Genomic DNA, 21,389 nt, shown 5'->3' with positions numbered 1-21,389 from the left:
TAGCGATGGTCTATAAATTCAATATTAAAAGAAAAGAATTTGTACACCCTTAATTGAGAGCCGGGAGTTAAGATACCCGGAGTAGCTAAACACCGACGTGAAATTTCATTACGCTATATACCAGCTTCGATCACCTTATACACCTACGAATATTTCTCTCCCTTCCGTGGTGGCAATGCCCCATCTTGATCGTGCAGGACAAGCTTCAAAGCGTTATCCTCGCCAACCCTGACCTTGATAACCTTCTTCCACAAGTTATTCTTAGAACCGACACCAGCTCCAACGTGCTTCAAGTCCGCGTCTGGTGGGGGTTCTGATCGTAGCGCTAGGAGCACTAGATCTTGTAGGTCAGACCACGCTGTCACGCTCCTTAGATCGATACTCCTGCCACCCAAAGCACAGCCAATCCAATCCAGTACCTGTGACGTGAGTACAACCGCTCCGTAAATGCCGACGATGCCAAGATAAATGTACATCATGACAAGGGCAAACTCCAGCGTCTTGGACCACTGTCCTGAGCCGTAACCGTGCCGCTCGGCGTCAAAGTCGATTTGTACATACTCTCGGAAACCCTGCCTCCATTGCTCCATTGTATTTTTGTACGGTGTCTCTTTGAAGTTATCGTTCCAGATCTCCTTCGAAGGGTACGTCTTGTTGTCCACGCTAACGTAGCTGTGAGCGCCTGACCAGAGGCCGTTTTGAACGGCAAGGTCGATCCATGTGATGTTATCCTTTTCCTCCTTGAGAATGAGAAAGGTCTGACGACCGGAAGAGGTGCGAGACAGTCCGTCCGTGAGAAAGACGCCATACGCCTTGGCCAAAAATGTTTCAGTGTCCTCCTTATTCACCTGCGGGTTCTTGTTGTCGGCAATAGTATCGAAGTATCGGACAAAGTTACCGTCTTCACGCTCATGGCGGTATAAGAATCGATTGAGAATCATATCCATAGGCGATGTCCAAAACAGTCTGTTGTCGTATGTTTTGGAATCTGTGAGGAAGATGTGTCGCGTGATGTTGAACTTGGGATCAATACCAATAAGCCAATCATCACCGACTGTGATAACGCTCCCACGGTGAGATTCGTCGTCTTCGAACAATTTGTTCATAGTGTCTGGAGAGCTGACGTTGGACTCGATGATATTGCTCACTGATGGATCGACAGAGATCTTCGAAGGCACCCAACGCGCTAGGAAGTTACAGGCATACACCCACGTCCTTTGTTCCATGTCCTGGGATGCGTACGGCATCGTTCCAGCTATCTGGATGACCGTCTTGACACCCGGCACAGCGTTGTGATGCAAGGTGTAAGTTGGTATAGTATCGTTCTTGGCCGTATTCCAATAATCTCGACGGACGTGAGGTACGTTTTGCTGGAGTGAGAGACAATCTGCGTCTCCGTGGCAATTAAGGGCGGTCGTCGGGAAAATGGCCTCCGCTCCAGTTTTTAGCAGTTCATCTTTGTCGTAGATGGCGCATTTGCCTTGAACAAATGGTTGCTTCATTTCCGTCTTCGTTGTAAGCTTATAGCGCTGCGTTTGCGAAAGCAACCCAATATCATCTGACTTTTGGATGTGGTTTGTGAAGAGACCAATACTGCTCATGGCGAAGCTTGATGGTGTCGTGAACAATGAGACTGAGTTTTTCTCGGAGAGCTCCAAACGACGGCCAATTTCCGACGAGAACGTAATGTTCTTATCCAGGTCTGTATAACGGAAACCCGACAACCAGTTCCAAATATCTGAGAAACCGCCAGCAGCGCAATACGGCTGGAAGATACTCTCGGTTGTCTTGCAGTCAGGGTTCTGTGTAAGGTCGAGAAAAGTATTGTCCAGCTTTTGTGGCCATGCTCGTTCAGCTTTCAAGGAGTAGGCTAGAGGCATCTTGACAGCGTCGAAAACCCCTGGCAAATCATACCAGCCAAGACTAGGGACGAACAGAATTGCAGAAGCAGGACCAATGATTGTCGACATGATTGTACCAAAAACGACGAAGGCGACGAGGATAACTTCTGACGTTCCCACTCGCCCGAGGCCCCAAAAGGCACTGCTCGTAAGGTAGGCTAGATCACCGAGGCGATAGCCGCCGGTGAGAAATCCAAGCCGAACTCCTGACCCGACGAGCCTTCTTCGAAACATGGACAACGCAATGGCGGCAAGCGAGGCCACAACCATCAACTCGTGCAGCTTCGAGACGAATTGGAGGAAGTTGGAGATGACGGTATGCTTATTCCCAAAATAGCCGATGACAGGCACATCGGGCCCGCTTTCGGGATACCAGAAGATTTGAGAATGGCTCATCCACACGATGATGCAGGTAACGCTGATTGCCGGCGCGTGGGGGAGCCATGCGGTTAAGATTCGAGGAGCGGTCCTTTGTATTACTCGTTTCGGGGCATCTTGAGTCTGGTCACCGACATTTATGTGCCACGGCTTCTGAGATTTCTGGCTAAAGTCTTTGTCGCCTGGGGCATCATAGTAGGAGTCCTTGGACAGAAGGGGTTTGTCGGTGGTGGCGACCGAAATTGCATCTGGGGACATCAATGATGGCGTGTTCGGCGAACGGTAGCCCATTTCTATATGGGAGTCCATGATGACTGATTTTCTGCGGAAATTGAGGCCGGCGGCTCACGATAGCCTCCCGAAAGAATGTATCGACTGCTCAACGCAAGGTCCATGATAGGAGTTTCTCGACATTGTAGGAGCACTAGGGATTTTGTAACTTGTCTTGATGCCAAGCCATCAATGCAGCCTTATCTGTTCCTGCTGCCATTCTGAAGAGAAGAAGAGTGATGGGGGCCAGGCAGACGCCAAAAGTAACATCAGGCTGCATATATTGAGCAGGGGTTTGGAGTGTAGCCTGCTGTTCTCTGTCAAGAACATATCCTCCTTCCTTCGCGGCGTAAGCAGTGACCCGCTCTTGAGTCCGAGGTGTCATCGAGGCTGAAGCGAATTTGGCAGGGCAGACCTTTTGGAGGCAGAACTCGCGTGCTTCAGCACCAATTACTTTGCAGCATTCCGAACCTCTTTCTTACGAAGCTCCTTTTGTGGACTGTAAAGGATTCAACCCCTGTCAGCTGGTAGAGAACGCAAACTCTAGTACAACGTACTTGTATTGAAGTCATCAGGCATCCTTTTAAAAACCATTCAGCTTTAGCTAGTCGAACTTGATTTTTTCTTTTAATAAAAAAAGTGTGGCTGGGGCTTTTGTGATTTACATGATGGCCTCATGACGATTCAATTTGTCCACCTGCGCGCATGGTCTTAAAGCGCTAACACTTTGAGGCTTTTCAAGAACGAAGTAGATCAATATTCTATGAAATTGTCGGTCTTGGAGCGAATTGATGGTTTTTGAACGCATCTTGCCCGACCCGAGTACGGAGGCACACCGGAGGTGAGAGGCCCGCTTCGGCTGGGACGTCTCCGCAAGCGGTTGGCGAATCAATCAAACAGCAAGCACGGAAGGCAGCCTTCAGTGATACAATAAATTCTGAACCAGTTGAAGTCAAAGTATATAAAGGGCTTGGATCTTTAAATTAAGCGCTTGAATTCTGTGACTGATACTTGTTGACAATTGACCAAAGCTTTCCAGACAAATGTCTCATTTGAACCGTCACAAGACCTCCCTGGTCAGATGCAGACAAAGCGGAAGAACTTTTGATTCCCTTGCCCTACGAGTTTTTCCCTCAACAACCCCGCCCCTCTAACCGCTTCAAAATTTTGCGGCCAAGTGTTGTCCTGGGATAATGATCCCACAAGATGAAACTGCAGACGCAATGCGGTCCGTTAGGTAAAAGTCTAGAATGCTGACACATGGGCACTGAACCTGTCGGTTCCTGTTGAACGTTTTTAAAAAACACTTTCCGTAACTATCACCCCAATTTTACGGGCCAAGTTATAAAAGTCTAGTCTAAGCCGTTTTAGTGTCAACCACATAGAGAAACCCCACGACTCTCACACCGCATTTTGACAGTCATCGCCATGCATGCGAACCCTCTTGTAGCCCTGACGTGTTAAGCAATTTCAATGTAGTATGGCTGATTTTTTATTTTATTTTATTTTAATTCATTCTTGTGCTTAGTGCGTTGAGCCAATCAAAAAGGCCAACCCCCGACATCCCGAATCCGTCACAAGAGGGCTGAGTCCCAGATGTTGGTTTCTTGTCTATATTTTGCATTTTGTTTGCCCTTCTCAATACATGGGAGAAATCCCAGCGGGGGTTTTTGTTGACCATTGGTCCAAATACCACATATCTTGCCATTCAGAATACTCAATTCAAGTAGCGGACATGCGGATATTTGTTGTGATCCAGTCATCGTTCAAATCCGTACGTGAACTGCAGAATTGTCGAGATCGCATGAATATCTATAAGTCTTGAGAGTCGCTGGAATTAAATTTCACAGAGACACCAGTCTGTTGTTGTCAATATTGCTCTTGTTTCTGTTGGAGTTCAGATGCCATCATATCTCAACCCGCGGCCCCCATAACTGGACATTACTGTGAAGCCCGGTAGAAAAGTCGTGCTGCCTTTCGTTGGATTGTAGACTTCAGTATCGTCGGCAGACAAAGGCGATGCCTATAACAAGTAGAAGCCCATAAATTGGAAACCCCCAGACGCCACAAAGGAGTTGCAAAAATACGACACAGTCAGCAGTATAGTGAACTCCAGGACTTCAGTCCAAGAGGATACATGCAACTCAGGGAATGCCCGTGGTGGCAGTGCTAGGGTCAGGTATAACACTGGGCATGAGGTCGAAGAGCATCCTGGAAGATCAATTCTATCGATCGTCCTATATTAGAAGCATTTTTAACATATTTTGGGGGTGCTGCAGCTTTCAGATGTGTAAGACTACCGAAAAGGCTATTGGCAGGATGGAACATTCATCTCAGCTCAACCGGGCCATGGCGGCGGGCCTTTTCCGGCATCACGGCCCCACTTCGGTCCTGTTCCTGTTCATTCATTGTGAACGCATTATCAACAGTCTTCTCTCATGCTCATCAGAGTACAGTTAATCAGCTGAAGTTAGCTTGTTCAAACTCTTGATTTATTAAACTTACCCTGCAGTTCCGAGTCATAACAATGCGCATGCAGTCTTTGACCGCCGTTCGGAGTTTAATCCTGCTAGGAAGTCCCCGCATCTTAACTATTTAGAATTCACTGTACGACAGATATGACGATTCATGATCTGTAATTACAACTATAATCCTCCGAGACCGTCCTTCCGGATGCCGTTGGTTGTGAGTCGGCTTCAGAGCTTCTCCTCGGTTTGGTCGATCGGCCCGTTAACCCCGCACTCCGGTGGTGCAGGCCGAGGCAAGGAGACGAGGCGTTGGGGAAGCACCGTCGCCCAAACCTATTCAATTACCCCAAAACCCAACCTCCCCTCAAACAATCAATTGACCTTCGATTCCTCATTTCTCACTCAGAAATTTGATATCAGCTCTGACAGGTGAACCCTTCAGCTGTTTCTTACATCCCTCGCGTAATTACCAAATCTGAACATCAAGAACAGATCTACGTCATGGCATCTGACGAAATACCTCGGAAGCTGTGGGAGCATCCCAACCCCAACGATACAGAAATGTATCGGTTCTTGGAATCCGTGAATTCCACCTTCAGCCTACAGCTAAAGGTAATCTTTGTTGGCTTCCGAGGTATGAAACTCAACACTCACATAATCTCAGACTTTTGATGACCTGCACAACTGGTCGATCTCCAATCGTTCCAAGTTCTATGGCCACCTATTTAATTATGCCAATCTCATCTATGAAGGTCAAGCGACATCAGTGGTGGATGAGTCTCTACCTATAGATGCCATCCCCAAGTGGTTTCCTGACGTAAGACTCAATTGGGCGGAGAACATTCTCTTCTCTCGCAAGTCTTCTGACGCCATCGACTATCATGGAACGACGGGCAAGGAAGATGCGAAGTATGCCGTGACTGAGATCCGGGAAGGGAATACAGGCGAAGTAAGAAACCTCACCTGGGGCGACTTTAGAAGGGATACAGGGCGTTTAGCTGCCGCGATGAAGGCACGCGGGGTGAAGGAGGGCGACCGCATCGTCCTTGTGGGTGCCAACTCTATCGAGACATGACTTATTTTCACAGCTGCTACATGGCTAGGGGCCATCTTTAGTAGCTCATCGACCGATATGGGTGTGAAGGGAATCCTACAGCGGACCACTCAGGTCGACCCCAAAGTAGGCGCTTTAACTGACATTCTGTTGTATTTACATACTCACTCATCCTCGTCCAGTTTCTGTTCTTCGACGACGCCACTGTATACAATGGCAAAACCGTTGACCTTCGAGATAAGATGGCTGAGATTGTCTCTGGCATGAAATCTTGCCCCTCCTTCTCCGGCTTGATTTCAATCCCGAGATTCGCAAAACCTCACGACATTTCATCCGTACCCAAAACCGAGCTTTGGGCCGATTTTCTCAAGTCCGCGGGCTCTTCGCCTCCGCCAGCATTTGTACGGATTCCATTCTACGCGCCATTCCTGATCTACTACTCCTCCGGGACGACTGGTATCCCGAAGGCGATTGTCCATACTGTGGGCGGCGTCATGCTTAACGCCGTCAAAGAAGGCCGCCTTCATGAATCTATGTCCGCCGAATCCGTTACTTTGCAGTACACTACTACCGGATGGATCATGTACCTAGCAAACGTAGCAGCTCTACTGAGTGGCGCTCGTGTTGTTATGTATGACGGTTCGCCCTTCGTTCCGGATCTCACCTCCTTCATCCGTATCCTCGGAGAGCAGCGTGTAACGAAACTTGGCATCAGCCCGAGATGGATGTTTGAGGTGGCCAAGAATAACATCAGCCCTCGAAAGGTGACAGACCTGAGCTCACTGAAAATTGTAACAAGCACCGGTATGGTTCTCTCCAACCAGCTGTTTGAGTGGTTCTACGACGCCGGTTTCCCAAGCCATGTCCACCTGGCGAACCTCTCAGGTGGCACGGATATTGTAAGACGACCCTCTCCCTAACGATTTTTATGCGATACTAACATAATCTTAGGCGGGTTGTTTCGGTATGGAAAACCCTCTTACACCTGTCTACGTGGGCGGCACTCAAGGTCCATCCCTCGGAGTCCCCATCGAAATCTTTGACGCTCAGCTCCCCAACGGGCCTGGAAAAGCTGTACCACGCGGCGAACCAGGCGAACTAGTCGCCACGGCCGCATTCCCAAACATCCCATGCTTCCTCTGGGGTGATGCTACTTCTCCCTCTTCATCCGCTTCCAGCTTTGCTTCCGCTCCTCCGGGTACAAAGTACCACTCCGCCTATTTCGCTCGCTTCGATCATGTTTGGGCCCACGGCGACTTTTGCCAAGTCCACCCCAAAACGGGCAATATCGCATTTCTAGGCCGTGCAGATGGCGTACTCAACCCGAGCGGTATCCGTTTCGGAAGCGCCGAGATCTACGCTGTCATTGAGCGGAATTTCTCTGGCAAGGTGGTGGACAGTTTGTGTGTTGGGCAGAGGAGGCCTGGTGACAACGATGAGAGCGTCATGCTGTTTTTGCTGTTGCGACAGGGTGAGAAATTTGATAAGAAGCTGGTGGGAGAGGTAAAGGATGCTATTCGGAAGGAGTTGACCAAGAGGCATGTGCCCAAGTACATCTTCGAGACGCCTGAAATACCGGTAAGTGTCACGTTGCTCCAGACACCAATGAGACCAAGCTGCTAATATTTGTTACAGACTACTGTGAACCTGAAGAAAGTGGAATTGCCGGTCAAACAGATCGTGTCCGGCCAACATATCAAGCCAAGCGGCACGCTTCTGAACCCTCAGAGCCTAGACTTTTATTACCAATTCGCCAAAGTAGAGGAAGTGCTCTCCGGAAAAGAGAAATTGTAACATTACATTATACATGGAGATTAGACGTACGCTTCTCTAGAGCCGAGGGTCTACAATGTAGACTCCATAAACATGAAATTACCATATTTTTAACCCATCTCTGCCTTCCCCAGACATATCTCACCCTCAACCCCTCTCGTGCACATTCATATTTTCCCCAAGGCAGTTTCCTCGACGGCAGCGTATTCCGGAAACTTCCCGGAGTGCACTCCGTACCTCCAAACCATGTACCCAACAGTGCCTACCACGCTCCCCAGTCCCGCTGCACCAGCGACGACCCTCCATCCGCCAACAGCAGCCCCTTTCGCTGCCGCCCGTTGCCACACTCCGAACGCAACAAGACCCGCCGCAGCGCCGCCGTATGTCCAGTCGTCCGTCTCCAACTGACCACGGTTCTCCATTAATCGCCACGAGCGGTCGCGCCACTCAATATCCTCCCGCCCTCTCATCCTTCCCGCAAGCGCAAGGCCCATAAGGCCTACACCGACGGCGCTGGCTGTGCCTGTTGTGCGGAGGAGGCGGGTAAGAACTGTGGTTCTCAGTGCGGAGGCTGTTGCCGGTGATGCTGTGACAGGCACGGTTTTTGCGGAGCCGCGGAGGCGGTGGTAGAGGCCCCCGACGGAGGCGACGCCGAGACCCACTACGGCGCCGGTAGTGTAGCCGCGGGTAAGAACATGGACACCCAGAATTGTGCGAGAGAGGGGTTGGTCTTCTGCGTATTCTGTGTGTGGAAAGTAGCGGGACATGTCTGCGAATTTGATATCTTTGGATGAGGGGTAGAAGGTTTATTTTTGTGTGTTGGGAGCGAAAATGATCGAATTTGTACAGATCCGTTGGGCTCTTTTGGGAGAAAATGGACCTTGTATTTATGAAGTAGGCTTCGCGCTTGATGTTCACGTCCGGATAGTTAACTCCGAGAACTTCTTAAGGAACCAGCGGGCTGCCAACGTTTATCGTGCTTATCATACCACTTCTCCAGGAATCTATTTGGGGGCCACGGGATGTGGCCGGCGTTCAAGACAGCAGTTGTCCCGAATATGTCAGCATGGGCCGACCAGTCTCGGTTACAAAGCACATAAGATCGACGCTAGCGCCCCAAATGCGAACATTGGGCGCTCCTTTAACGAATTGGATCGATGGGGTTAATTGGTTTAGCGAGAAAGAATGCGAGGGATGCCGGATAGCAACACAGCCAATTAATAGTCTCCGCGTTTTCCCCCACGATCGCAATCTTGATCATGTAAGTTTAGTTGTCATTAACCGGTAACTATATGGACACGGACACATACAACCCTTCTGAGCCAGTATGCGGCCTCGGGCGCTCTAAACCTGCCATAGACGCCATGCGTTTCTTTTTCTTTTTGCCATCTAAGCAGTAATATGGTGGCTTGGGGGGTGTTTAATCGTCATCAGTCATCTCCATCATGCTCTCACCCTTTTCGTCTTCGTCCTCCATCAGCATTGCCCTTGCTCTGCTGACTTTTGCTTTTCCTTTCGCATCTCGTCGACTACTCGATTTTTGTGCTATGCGCTGTTTGGCAGCTGCTTTCCCCACATCTAGCTCACTTTCGAAGGCATCTAGGTCATCCCCATCCGCTACGTCGATGACAGACGTTTCTTCCAAGGCCTTGTTAAGTAATTCCGTAGCGATACCATCCTGCGGGTTAATGGCTAGCGCTTCATGCAGTGGGATTATGGCCTTTTCCGGACGGCCTTCTTCGAGATATATGAGACCCTTCGCGCAGAAAATCGCAGGGTCTTTGCCTCCCTGGCGTAAGACCTCGTCGAACTCTACATGTGCTTCCTTCCACAACCTCAGGCGACGGTACGCATGGGCTAGGTTCGTCCTCGGTGACAACCAGGCCTGAGGGTCTGAGTCGATTTCGGCGGCGATCTTTAGCGCCGCTCTAAAGAACTGGACAGCCTCTTGCGGCTTGTCCTGGTGATATTTAACAATTCCCATTTCATTGAGAAGGAGCGGATCTGTCTTGCATAATCCATACGCAGTCTTCAGGAACTCTTCCGCAAGTGTCATGTTGTTGAGAGCGTGGTTCTGCATGCCAAGGAAGACTTGCGGGAGGTGGGTACCCATGAACAGTCTTGCTGCTGTTGAGTAGGCCGAGATAGCCTGGTCGTGCTCTCCCTCAGCGGCGAATGTGTGTGCGAACCCGATCCATGCAGGCCCAAAGTGTGCATCCATCATGCTAGCTTTGCTAAAGTATCGCCGAGCCTCCGCGATCTTGTCAATGGCAAAGTAGTATATACCCACAGCCAACCACGAGCATGGTTCTTCCGGATGAGTATCCGCGAGATCGTGGGAAATTAGGAATAGCGCATTCTTCATCTTGAGTTGGTATAAGCAGGCGAGATGTAGGGGGTGAACGCTGAAATTGTATTTGTCGTTTTGAAGAACGGAGTCCGTGATGGTGAGAGCATCGCGATATCGACACTGTGTATAGAGAAGATCCGCCTTGGCGAGAAGAAGATCGGAATTGTCAGATAGGTGGTAGTGCGTCGATAGGGTATCGCATGCGGCGGTAAACGCTGATGGTTCTCGATATTTGGATAGACGCGTCGTGTACAGCATCTTGGTGAACTCTGCCGCCTCTTGGGAGGAAGATACATCGCCAGAAACGTTGATTGAGTCGAAGTCGAGTGATTCGAGGAACTGCCACTCCTCGTCAGGAGAGAGAAGGGCGTTGGTCATAAGCTGTTGGAACGCCTCAAAACACTGCACATCGATGCGTACAGCATCCTTGTAGCACTCCTTCGCTCGGTCAAAGGCGTTCTGCTTAGCGTAGCAGATGCCTCGGAGGTAGCACATTGCGGCCTCATATTTCCTGTTTGTGGACTCCTCTTCCGCGGCCTCATCGCGAGCCTGTCTATCTCTGGAGCTGCCCTTAGCATAAGCACCTATAGCCCTACCCAAAGGAGCAGTGTTTTGCGCCTTCCGTTTGTTGCTCGCATTGGAGATTAAATGGGTCGTGTTTCGGTCGCCAAGTATAGCCAATGCCTCGTCAAACCTCGACTGCTTGATAAGACAGTGTGCGGCCAGATATCGGCAGGAAACATTGCGGGCGACGAGATCTTGCTTGGCGAGGAATGTCTGAGCACGAGTATAGTTGCCGGTTGCGAAGTGCACCTGAGCTAGCCAAAAGGCATCTTTATCGTCATCTGATGGGTGAAAGAAAAAAAATTAAAAATTCAGTAAAGTTGCGTGGAAAGGAGTAAAGCTGAATCGGCGGAGCAACTCACTGGTCAGGGCCAAAAGTTTGTCGCCAATGAAGATGGCAGAATCATACTGGGCCTTGTTTAGGGCGTCCTGCCTCCATTCCCGAAGGAACTTTTCCATGGTCGCAAGGCAACGCGAGTCGAGCTGGGGGACCTGGAACGGCACGCGGGATAGCTAACTCGGGGGCATGACCGAAAGACGGTAATGGGAGAGGGGCGGTGGGCTCGATGAGGCTCGAGGAGGGACTTCTGGGATGTCGATCAAGGTGTCGCAGAGGGCGATGTGGTGAGGTAAGCGCGGCCAGGCGCGTCGAAGGCTAACGGCGTGACGGGAATATGGACTTTCTTTTCTTTGGATGACGCCCTGGGAATTGGAGGGGACGTGGATGCACTGTGTGCTAGGTGCTGGACAGGGGTGTGGATCCAGTAAATGGCGGGGTAGGCCAACCACACGGCGCTTCTACCAGGCACACCACGTGGTTTAGGTGGTGAAGTACCTACAGTTGGGCGCTGGCGTTTCGTTTTACAGCATTTCTATTATCATTTCCAAGTTGAATTTATGATATGTCGCCTTCGAATCGTTTAGTCTATTGGCCGCATTAAATATCCGGCACATGTTAAATCAGATGCAGTGACAGCGTGGGGGCTTTGGCGGACTAAGGCTACAGTGATTTCTATTCTAGGGCTGCTGGCGCGTGCTCAGACTCTGAAAAACATACCAGGTGATGGATGTGCGAGAAGCCTGCTGGGCCCCAACCTCGAAGAAGCTCGAAGTTTAGCCCCAATGACCACCAGTCAGCCTCCAAAGTGTCTTGTACTGTCTTCAATGTTGGCCGCAACCTTTAATACAGCCAGTATGTCATGACTCTGTTCGGCCATGCAATGTAGCACGACATTTGTTTCAGGCCATGCATCTCTCAGGACATGCCCAATCCGACCGTTGAGGGTGGTGAGAGGTTCTGGCTTCTGACAGACAAGAGAAGGCTTCTTGAGGTGGAGGGGAAGGGGGATGTCATCTTAAGTACTGTTGCAGGTGCATCCGACGCCTTGGCCGCATAATGGCGAGCCGAATGGCAAGGTATGACGGATTCTCCGGAAGACGGTGGGTGAAGAAAAAGAGTTGACTGCGCATAATGGCAAGTCATGGATTCGCAACCTCTAAGTAATGCCAATAACAGAACTGTGCCCCCTCCCTAGCTAGTCTTAGGTAAAAATGTGCGTATTGCAAGACACCGCCAAAAAAACAATCAGGCCTTGGAAATGGGAATGGTCGGGCAGTCTTCCCTGTGGACTGTCTGCTCTACGTAGTAGTACCTTTCCTTCCATAGCTGGCCGTCGCGCCCAATGCAGTGGTTGGTGGGCGGCATGGGCGTCTCCAGCCCCGGGCCCAGGGACGGGACTCGCTGTGACCTCACTGTGGTGCGCCGTTCCAGCTTGCCCGTCTCTGCGATCTGCCATTCTCATTGGCTGTAACAGTGGAAGTGGAACGATCAGGGGTAAGGCTAACCCGGGCTAAGCGAGGCGCTATCGCTCTATCCGCCATCGATAACAAGGTGACGACTAAGGTCAAGGAGGATGGGGCTTCAGTATCCGTACTCCGTATTATTTTTTTTTTCTTCTTCAAGCTGTTCATTGTTCTCCATCAGTTGATAATTCGCCCTCCTCTTCGCCTCACAAACATCACTCCAAATCTACCGACTTCACATAAAACACCACGTCTGTAATACCCGCATCCTGCATCCCACGAGATACCAATAACCGATCCAAACTACCTTCGACTACACCCCCGGCCTCCTTCCTACCGAAGCACACTCGTTTCCTCTCCCACCTTCAGTGCTATCCTCCCGCGAAACTGCCCCTGCACGCCCTCTTCACTACTGCCCGCCCGCCGCCGCCGCCGCCATCCCGACCTCATCGTATCCCATCTCCATCCGTCTGTCCCAGCCGCCACAACTGCGACCAGAACCGTAAACCGAGGTGCCGCTGCCCTTGAAGCTTTGAGGGATTGTATCGAATAGGAGTGTTTTCATCCGGAAAAGCCTTCGAAAGCAGTCCCCATGGATAACAACCTATGGACCCGCCGCACAAAGTAAGTTGCTGTGTTGTTGCCTCTTTTTTTCCCCTTCACGATCGACACCCTCGTCTGCACGTCCCATCCTCCCCCCCACGGTCGCTTCGTTCAGCAATCTGCATATATTGACAGTGCGACTCTCGTGCAGCTCAGGCAAGCTTTCTCTTTCGACACCTGGCAATGGCAGTCCCGCACCGGGCGGTGATGCCAGCCGTAACGGCTCCTTCGCCAAACGATTCGGCGGCGATTCGTCCTCACATGGCGGCAAATCAAATCCCTTCAACAACGTAACGACTCCAGGCGGCGGCATGGCCTCCCCCACGGCCGGTGCTTCCAACGCCTTCGCCCTGGGATCTGGCGCCTTTGCCTCCTTCGGATCGGCCAAGACACCTAAATCCCCTGGCAATCCCTTTGACCTTGCTATGGGCAAGGTCGGTGCCAAACCTATCGGTGCCGTTTCGTCACACGACCCGTTGGCGAAGGCGCCGTTGATGGCCTCCATCGCCGAGAATGCTGCGGGGAAGAAGGCGGTGGGTTCCCAGCCTACCTCGACCCGGACATCATCTGAGACCCTCCGCTCTCACCCGCTCAAGTACGAGTGGGTGACGTGGTGTCGGCCGCCCCAGCCCAAGGGACAGCCGTATCAGGAGTACGCCAAGTCTCTGACGCCCATGATCCACTGTAACACCGTGGAGGAGTTTTGGGTTGGCTACCCGCATCTCAAGCGACCATCCGAGTTATCAGTGGGTTGGGAGTATCACTTTTTCAAGAGGGGCGTCCGTCCCATTTGGGAGGATGAGGAGAACAGAAGTGGTGGCAAGTGGGTGTTGCGCCTGAAGAAGGGTATTGTCGACCGGTACTGGGAGGACACCGTGTTTGCGCTCCTTGGCGAGGCCTTCCTCGACTGCAGTGACGAAATTTGTGGAGGCGTGGTGAGCGTCCGCAACGGCGAGGACATCATTAGCATCTGGACGCGCTCGACCGGCGGACGTGTACTCAGAATTCGGTGAGTTCATTCGGACAAGGCTGATGGCATCAACTAACACCTTTGAAGTGAGACGTGGAAGAGCTACCTCAAGTGCCCTCCCAACACGATTTTCGAGTTCAAGTCCCACGACGAGAGCATCCAGCACAGGGCAGCCATCGAGGAGTCACGCCGCGAGAAGCAGCATGACAAGCGATCCAACGCCCTGAAGCAGTCGAATGACGAACAGAAGCAGCCCGCCACCTCCTGAGCCACTACTACGCACCTCCCAAAAACCCCGGACACATGCCCTTCCACCCTTTTCACGGGCGTCATGCTGGGGGAAACGCCAGCACGAAGTTTTCATGCCTTTCTTGCATTTTGTCAAGCCATCTGATGTTTATTTGTACACTACCGGCCCTGTCTATTTGCTCTGGGTCATCATAACATTTGGGTTGAAAGTCCGACAAAAGATATACCTTGTTGGAATAAGAATACCGGATGGGATCAAGGGGGGGAGCAGACGAAGAGAGGAAGGAAAGTGAGGATAGGGTGGGAGAGCATGCCGGCTGCTGTTCTTTTTTCCACATAGCAGGCTAAGGGGAACGAAAGTGTCCCCCTCAAACTCCCTTTCAGATCTCGGAGACGGGATCGAAGCGATTTAGGGGGCGCAAAAAATGGGCAGCGGTCAACGTTTAGCGGTCACGTTGTTTTATGGATTGCACACAGGCGGTTATTTGGGGATTGGCTAACCCATATCATCATCTTTGGGAGGTGTATACTACTGCTATCTGAGATGCAATGCACCGGCACAGCTGGTTGCGCGGTTCAGACAGGGGCCTGAACGAGATAGTCTCAATGACTACGACCTGAGCGTCATTGTGCTGGCTTGTGACTGATGATTTGTGTGTTCAACTGACCTCATCACTGTGACGACCGTCCTAGCTGGAGTTGATGTTTGTTTGAATCCAATTTTGGCTACGCAAGCTCCGGTGTCATTGCTCGAACGATGTCAATGCGGCAAGACATACTACACGATTTTTTTTCTTCTTTTAAGAGTATATTTTATTTATTTACGCGTACTCCGTCTTCCGCGTGTTGGATTCTCATTTAATCATACATTGCTATTAAATCCTAAGCCTTCCCTTTACTCTTTGGCGTTCGCCTCCTCTCCCAAACCTGGAGATACGTCTCTCCCAGATACAGCAGTTCGCTCTGCACCTTCTCGACAAACAGGTCTTGGCACGAAACCCACTCGTCGCGGCCCTTGTCCCGTAATTGCACTTTCCACGTCTTGCGCTCCTCGCCACTGTCGGCCACGTCCTCCTTGGCGCGAACAGCCTCGTGCACGACGTTGGCGACAAGATCGTACATGATAGGCTCACCGGGTGGCCACTCAGCCGGGTTCGGCTCGACATAGGGGCTTACGTTGAGCCCGTTCGGGTCGAAGGTGACGATGGTCGGATTACGCTCCGAAACGAACTTGTTCTGGCTGAAGCGCTTCACGTGGAAGACGAGGTAGGGGGGTAGAGGGTGGAGAAGGCGATAGCGCTTGCGCTGGGCGAGGTGCTCCTGGGCTTGAATGCCGTCATATTTCGATAGAATCGTCGTCAAAGGAACCTGGGGGATAATGTTCTTCTCCAATTCATCTTGGAAGAGAGGTGCGGCGGGAAGGTCGAGAGTGAGAAACATGAAGCGCGTCGACGTTACTGATACGGCTGCGTCTTCGAAGCGGAGACGGTCGCCAGCATCGGCGCGAGCAGTAATAGCTTGTGACTCAACCTTCAGCTTACCCTGGAAAATGCGCTGAACAACAGAGCTGCCTGGCTTAGTCTTTGAGCCGCCCAGGCCGAGGTGCAGGTTGTTAAGGAACCATGACAGAAACTCAACGGGGTCCGATTGTGCCGTCAGTGTGAAGCGCTTGTTCGACAAGAGCGAAATCTCTTGTAGTAACTCGTGTGGTGAAACATGGGCCTTAAAAGCGCGAGGGTTCCAGATCTTCCGGACGAGAATGCCAAACCGCTTCGCCAACTCGGAGCGCGCCGAGAGATCTTCCAGTAAACAGAAATTACGAAGAGGAGCGACGTGTGCCAGTGCTTGGACAATGACGTTAAGGTAGTCGTTCTCCTTGAGATTGTTCATGCCAACGAAACCTGGGGCGTATTCCTTGCCTGCCAGCGTGAAGGACGCGCGCAGCGGGGGGCGGTCGATCGCGGCGACTTCTTGCTTGGTGTATCGCGGATCCGAGACGAATTTGATGTCGTCTAGAGATTTCGACTTGACCTCATAACCCTCCGGCAGCACGTAGACTTTTTGTGTCTGCATGTTAATGAAGACATGGTGGTTCTCATCCAGGGCGTGGAAATAGGCGTGAGATTTGGGGCCGCGGCCCTGGTAGTAACGGCCGCATACTAGACAGGCGTATACGTTGATGTTGGATAAGCTGATGGAACAGAGCTTTTCGAAGTCGAAATCGAGGACGTTACGGTCTATCGTGTCAAGGTATAGGTCGTCGTAACCATCTGTTGGGGCGGACTGACGGATTGGGGCCCGCGCGGGTGTCTCCCCATCAATGTCGCTCACGTCCTCCGCATCGTCTTGCTTCCTTTCCGTCTCTGTATCGCCGTTTGTAGGTGTTGCTGCCTCCTCCCTTTCCCTCGCATCTTGCCCGTTCTGATCGATCGATCCATTGGATAGCAGCGAGTCAACGGTTCTCGACCGCTTCGATGCGGGCGAGTCGACGCCTACAAGTTCGTCGAGGGATTCTTCCGCATGGCGTTTCCTGTACGCCATGCTGGTTCGCAAGCTCTTGCGGGGTATTGGACTTCGGAATGGTTGTTTCTGTAGCTAGTTTGACGATTTGAGACTGAAGGCGCTGATGGATCAACAGAACGCGGTCCTTGCCGCAAGGTTCGAAAAAGTCGCCAGCCGACAAGTGATAGGCACACGCCCCACATTTGCGACAACGCCTAGAGCTCAGGCTGCCGGGGTAGGATAGTCGCGGAAACATCCATGGTGCGCGGTGACATCAGTTTTCATTTCATTCGCAGTTGAACTCGCTGCTATCCAGTCCTAGCATAGCAATCAAACCAGCATTGGTTCAACTACGGAGCCTGATCTGATGATGGCCTATGCTCCGAGCAAGTGCACTTTTGCTACCACCGCACTTTAACAAGCGCTTACATTAACTTGTGCCCGAGTGACTCAGGCAGCGTCGCATCAATACCCAATGGCACTTTGTGATGAGGAGTGCGTCCAGTTTGGTGTGCGGCAGTCGCAGCCTCACCTATACTTAAGTAGATATTAAACCCGCTCATGTGTTCCCTCCGTCATTCTCGCACCGACATGCAGGGAGAAACTTTCTTCTACTGTTCTACTCAGCTTGAATTCGCAGCGGACGCACGATCCGAGAGTGACGACTGACGATCACGATGAGCTCTCGGCCCCGCAGTCATCTTGACTTCCATGTGGCGCTGATATGTGCGCTGCCTCTTGAACTGGACGCCGCGGTGTTAGCCCTCGACGAGATATGGGATGAACGGGAGGTTGACTTTAGAAGTGCCTCCGGTGACTACAACTCGTATACGTTAGGTCGGATGGGTCATCACAATGTCGTGCTCGTCCTACTCCCTAATAAGGGAAAGGCGAGTGCAGCAAGCGCAGCAAACAGTCTAGGGCTCAATTTTGGTGCTTTAAAGTTAGCCTTACTGTGTGGCGTTTGCGGCGGGGTGCCCAGGCCTACTTCCGATGCTGAAATTGTGCTTGGCGATATTATTATCAGTGAGAGCATCGTCCAATACGATTTTGGCCGTCAATATTCCAGCCAGTTTGTTCAGAAGAACAAGATCAACGATGTTTTCGGTAGACCCAAGAAGGAAATCCGCTCACTTCTCAGTTACCTTAAGACGGATCATGCACGCAACGACTTACACCAAGAAATTTTCACAACGATGTCACTATTTCAGCAGAAAGCTATTGATAACGGAAGGTTATCCAAATACGCATACCCCGGTGACGAAGAAGATATTCTCTTTCCAGCGAACTATCTCCACAAACATCGTCACCTGTCAGGGTGCAGCTGTAGTTTAGAGAAGGTGTGTGATGTTGCAACGAATGCATCCTGCGCTGAGTTAAATTGTGATTCGAGCGCACATAAATCACAGAGACGTGTTACTATTCAACAACAACGGAACTTGGGCAGCCGAGAAACTACACCCAATGCGGCCCTGCCACAGCCTCGTGTGTTTGTCGGCCAAGTGGGCTCGGGAGACACTGTGATGAAGTCAGGGGAACATCGCGACAGGATGGCTCAAGAACATGGAATCATTGCTTTTGAGATGGAAGGTGCAGGTGTGTGGGACGAAATTCCTTCCATCATTGTTAAGGGAGTTTGTGACTATGCCGACAGTCACAAAAACAAGAAGTGGCAGGGTTTTGCAGCCGCAGCGGCTGCATCTGCAGCGAAGGCGCTTCTTAGGCATTTCCCATCGACACCACCGACGGAACAAGCTGATAGCCAAAGGATGCCAAATTCTAGAACGACAAATGTGTCTCATCCTATGTGTAAGTAGTTCGATCACACCGCCCGGATGCTCGACTAACCATCCATAGTTCTTGTCCCTTACACTCGGAATTCGAATTTTATTGACCGCTCCCACATTCTCGAAGAGATGAAGAAACTTTTCGGCCACGCAGAAGGCTACTGTCAGAGTAGTCGTACTTTATGCTCCCGAGTAGCACTGCATGGCCTGGGTGGAGCTGGGTATGGCTACTCTCGCAGTTATCATTTTTGTTTTTTTGTAAGCTTACCTGTTCTAGGAAAACACAAATAGCTTTAGATTACTGTTATCGGTTCCAGAAGACATTTGCGGACGCTTCTGTATTCTGGGTCCACGCGAGTAGCGTTGAACGCTTTCGTGACGCTTTCAGAGACATCGCCCAAAAATGCAAAATACCTGAGTACGGCGACCTCAAAGCTAACAAAGACAGCGGCACATCCGATATTCTTCTGCTTGTAAAGAAATGGTTGGAAGACAAGCAACGAAATCGGTGGCTTCTTGTAATTGACAACGCAGATGATACACAAGTCTTCTTCCCAACAAATAGCGTGGTCAATATTATTGACGAGAGCCATCACATAACAAACACAACAGACTCCGGAGTAGGACGCTTCATACCCGATTGTGCGCATGGTTCCATTCTTATTACAACCAGAAACAAGCAGGCGGCTGTAGACCTTGCCTCTACATCCCTCGTTGAAGTCGGCAACATGACTGAGAGGGAGACTGACTCACTACTACACTCCCTACTTAAGGATGTTAAGGGATCAGCTGAAGAATTATCACAACTTTCTTCTCAACTGGAGTACTTACCCTTGGCGCTTGCTCAAGCAGCCTCTTTCATTCTCAAGAACTCTATATCCGTTGGCGACTACCTCAATTTGCTTGGAAGTAGTAACTCTAGCCTGATATATCGCCTTAGCGAGCCATTTCAGGCTTTTGGACGAGATTCAGAATCGCCGCACGCACTAACAGCCACTTGGATTGTTTCCTTTGAACAAATTAGAAAACAATGCCTTTTGGCAAGTGATCTCCTGTCTGTTATGAGCTTGTTTGATTTTCAGGGTATCCCTGAAGATTTTGTTCGGGGCTACTGTCGCGAAATGCTGGTAGAGGAACTATGTTCTTACGACGACCATGAGCAAAGCTCTGACAGAAGCTCTTGTGGCAGCTGTAACGGCCCTGATGGTCATAACGGCATTGAATCTGTCGCAGACACTGATTTTGAGGGGGGGGTTACCAAAGCTCTTGGGGTTCTTCAAGCCTTTTCATTTATTTCCAAAACTGACGAAGGCTCATACAACATGCACAGGCTAGTGCAACTAACTACTCGCAAATGGCTAATAGACGATGAAAGCCTACCAACATTCTCCAAAACTGCCCTCAAAATTGTATCCTCATTTTTTCCTGAGGGAGATCATCAGAACCGAGAGTTATGCCGTGAATACTTACCCCATGCCCGCGCCGTTTTGGAACACCCAGGGGCCAAACAAAAGGGGGTCCGGGCTAAATGGGCATACCTCTCGCAACAGGTTGCTCGCTTTCTTCGGTATGAAGGGCAGCTTCAGGACGCAGAGTTTTACCAAAAACGAGCAGTAACGCTCATGATAGAAATATTTGGAGACGATAATCCTTACACCTTGTCAAGTAAGTCGGATCTATCGCACATATACCGGAGGCAAGGTCGACTAGATGAAGCAGTAGAGATGATTTCAGAGGTGCTGAAGGCCAATGAAAGACGGAGAGGGCCAGACCACCGGAGCTCGCTGAGCAACAAGCATAGTCTTGCGAGATTGTTTAAACATCAAGGCCGTTTTGAAGAAGCGGAAAAGTTACATTTACAAACGCTAGAGAGGAGAAGGAAAACATTAGGGGCAGAGCACGCAGACACTTTAAGCAGTTTACACGAGCTTGCTACTGTCTATAAGTGGACAGATAGACCAAAGACATCCGAATTGCTGAATAAACAAGTGTTGGAAGTACGAAAGCGGGTACTAGGAGAGGAGAATATATGTACATTGGTCACTATGAGCAATTTGGCTATCGATTGTATGGATCAAGGTCGGTTGGACGAGGCTGAGCAGTTGGCGGAACGGGTTTTGGATATAAAAGCGAGAGTGTTTGGAGAGAAGCATCCCCGAACGATTAGTGCTTCTCATTTGCTTCACGAAACGCAAGGTCGTCATGAGGAGAGTACCGGACTGCCCTCGCATGGCCTCGAGACAGAGAGAGAAATGCTCGGCGATAGCAACCAACAAGGCTTGGAGATGATGGATAACTTCGTATTCACCTTGGAGACGAGGGGTCAGCTGGAGGACGCGGTCAGGCTTGTGCAAGAATCCGTTGATAATAGTCTGCAGACGCCTGACCGTCAGGATGAGCGGCTCTAATCGAACTGCGCAACTTCGCTTGCATGCAGAGAGAAGAGACGACGGGGCTGTTCGAAAGGGTAACTCGGCCGGGATTCCACTCAGGACAAGAAAGAACAGGCTCATGTTGTAGTAATGACGCAGGACGGTCGGGGCGTGTAGAGGGACTCGCCGCTGTTACGGATGTCACCCATTTATACTGAGATGTTGTCGAAGACTTAGAAGAACAGTCTGATGAGGTTTCGGTGATGTTGTTGAGGGGAAGGCAATGAGTTGGCAATTTCAGTGTTCAAAAGACATACGGACCCGCCTATATAAGCTTCTTCTTCT

At 50.8% G+C, this 21,389-nt stretch overlaps 7 protein-coding genes across 7 annotated transcripts; 3 read left to right on the top strand and 4 right to left on the bottom strand.

The window, feature by feature from the left end:
- Nucleotides 1-143: 143 nt before the first annotated feature.
- Nucleotides 144-2,588, bottom strand: CTRU02_201589 (uncharacterized protein; the record flags this gene model as incomplete). Its single annotated transcript, XM_036729055.1, has 1 exon — nt 144-2,588. The coding sequence occupies one exon, from the start codon at nt 2,586-2,588 to the stop codon at nt 144-146; it is 2,445 nt and encodes an 814-aa protein (XP_036579206.1).
- A 2,930-nt stretch (nt 2,589-5,518) lies between these two features.
- CTRU02_201588 (acetoacetyl- synthase) lies at nt 5,519-7,865 on the top strand (the record flags this gene model as incomplete). The annotated part of the gene is made up of 5 exons (XM_070203885.1): nt 5,519-5,629; nt 5,682-5,966; nt 6,254-6,970; nt 7,023-7,649; nt 7,707-7,865. 5 exons carry the CDS (start codon nt 5,519-5,521, stop codon nt 7,863-7,865), a joined length of 1,899 nt encoding a protein of 632 aa, XP_070062467.1.
- A 146-nt stretch (nt 7,866-8,011) lies between these two features.
- CTRU02_201587 (uncharacterized protein) lies at nt 8,012-8,611 on the bottom strand (the record flags this gene model as incomplete). Its single annotated transcript, XM_036729052.1, has 1 exon — nt 8,012-8,611. The coding sequence occupies one exon, from the start codon at nt 8,609-8,611 to the stop codon at nt 8,012-8,014; it is 600 nt and encodes a 199-aa protein (XP_036579203.1).
- A 653-nt stretch (nt 8,612-9,264) lies between these two features.
- Nucleotides 9,265-11,217, bottom strand: CTRU02_201586 (anaphase-promoting complex subunit cut9; the record flags this gene model as incomplete). Its single annotated transcript, XM_036729051.1, has 2 exons — nt 9,265-11,039; nt 11,121-11,217. The coding sequence occupies 2 exons, from the start codon at nt 11,215-11,217 to the stop codon at nt 9,265-9,267; spliced, it is 1,872 nt and encodes a 623-aa protein (XP_036579202.1).
- Nucleotides 11,218-13,153: 1,936 nt separating this feature from the next.
- CTRU02_201585 (translation initiation factor) lies at nt 13,154-14,402 on the top strand (the record flags this gene model as incomplete). Its single annotated transcript, XM_036729049.1, has 3 exons — nt 13,154-13,185; nt 13,316-14,173; nt 14,222-14,402. 3 exons carry the CDS (start codon nt 13,154-13,156, stop codon nt 14,400-14,402), a joined length of 1,071 nt encoding a protein of 356 aa, XP_036579201.1.
- Nucleotides 14,403-15,265: 863 nt separating this feature from the next.
- Nucleotides 15,266-16,924, bottom strand: CTRU02_201584 (u4 tri-snrnp-associated protein 2; the record flags this gene model as incomplete). Its single annotated transcript, XM_036729050.1, has 1 exon — nt 15,266-16,924. The coding sequence occupies one exon, from the start codon at nt 16,922-16,924 to the stop codon at nt 15,266-15,268; it is 1,659 nt and encodes a 552-aa protein (XP_036579200.1).
- Nucleotides 16,925-17,562: 638 nt separating this feature from the next.
- On the top strand, nt 17,563-21,080 carry CTRU02_201583 (Nephrocystin-3-like protein 3; the record flags this gene model as incomplete). The annotated part of the gene is made up of 4 exons (XM_070203884.1): nt 17,563-18,225; nt 18,295-18,694; nt 18,743-18,893; nt 18,950-21,080. 4 exons carry the CDS (start codon nt 17,563-17,565, stop codon nt 21,078-21,080), a joined length of 3,345 nt encoding a protein of 1,114 aa, XP_070062466.1.
- Between the last annotated feature and the right edge of the window lie 309 nt (nt 21,081-21,389).

Source organism: Colletotrichum truncatum (assembly GCF_014235925.2).
Source record: "Colletotrichum truncatum strain CMES1059 chromosome Unknown Contig_0001, whole genome shotgun sequence".
NCBI lineage: Eukaryota > Fungi > Ascomycota > Sordariomycetes > Glomerellales > Glomerellaceae > Colletotrichum > Colletotrichum truncatum.
Note: the sequence above shows the minus strand (reverse complement) of the source record. Positions and strands in the feature narration are given on the sequence as shown.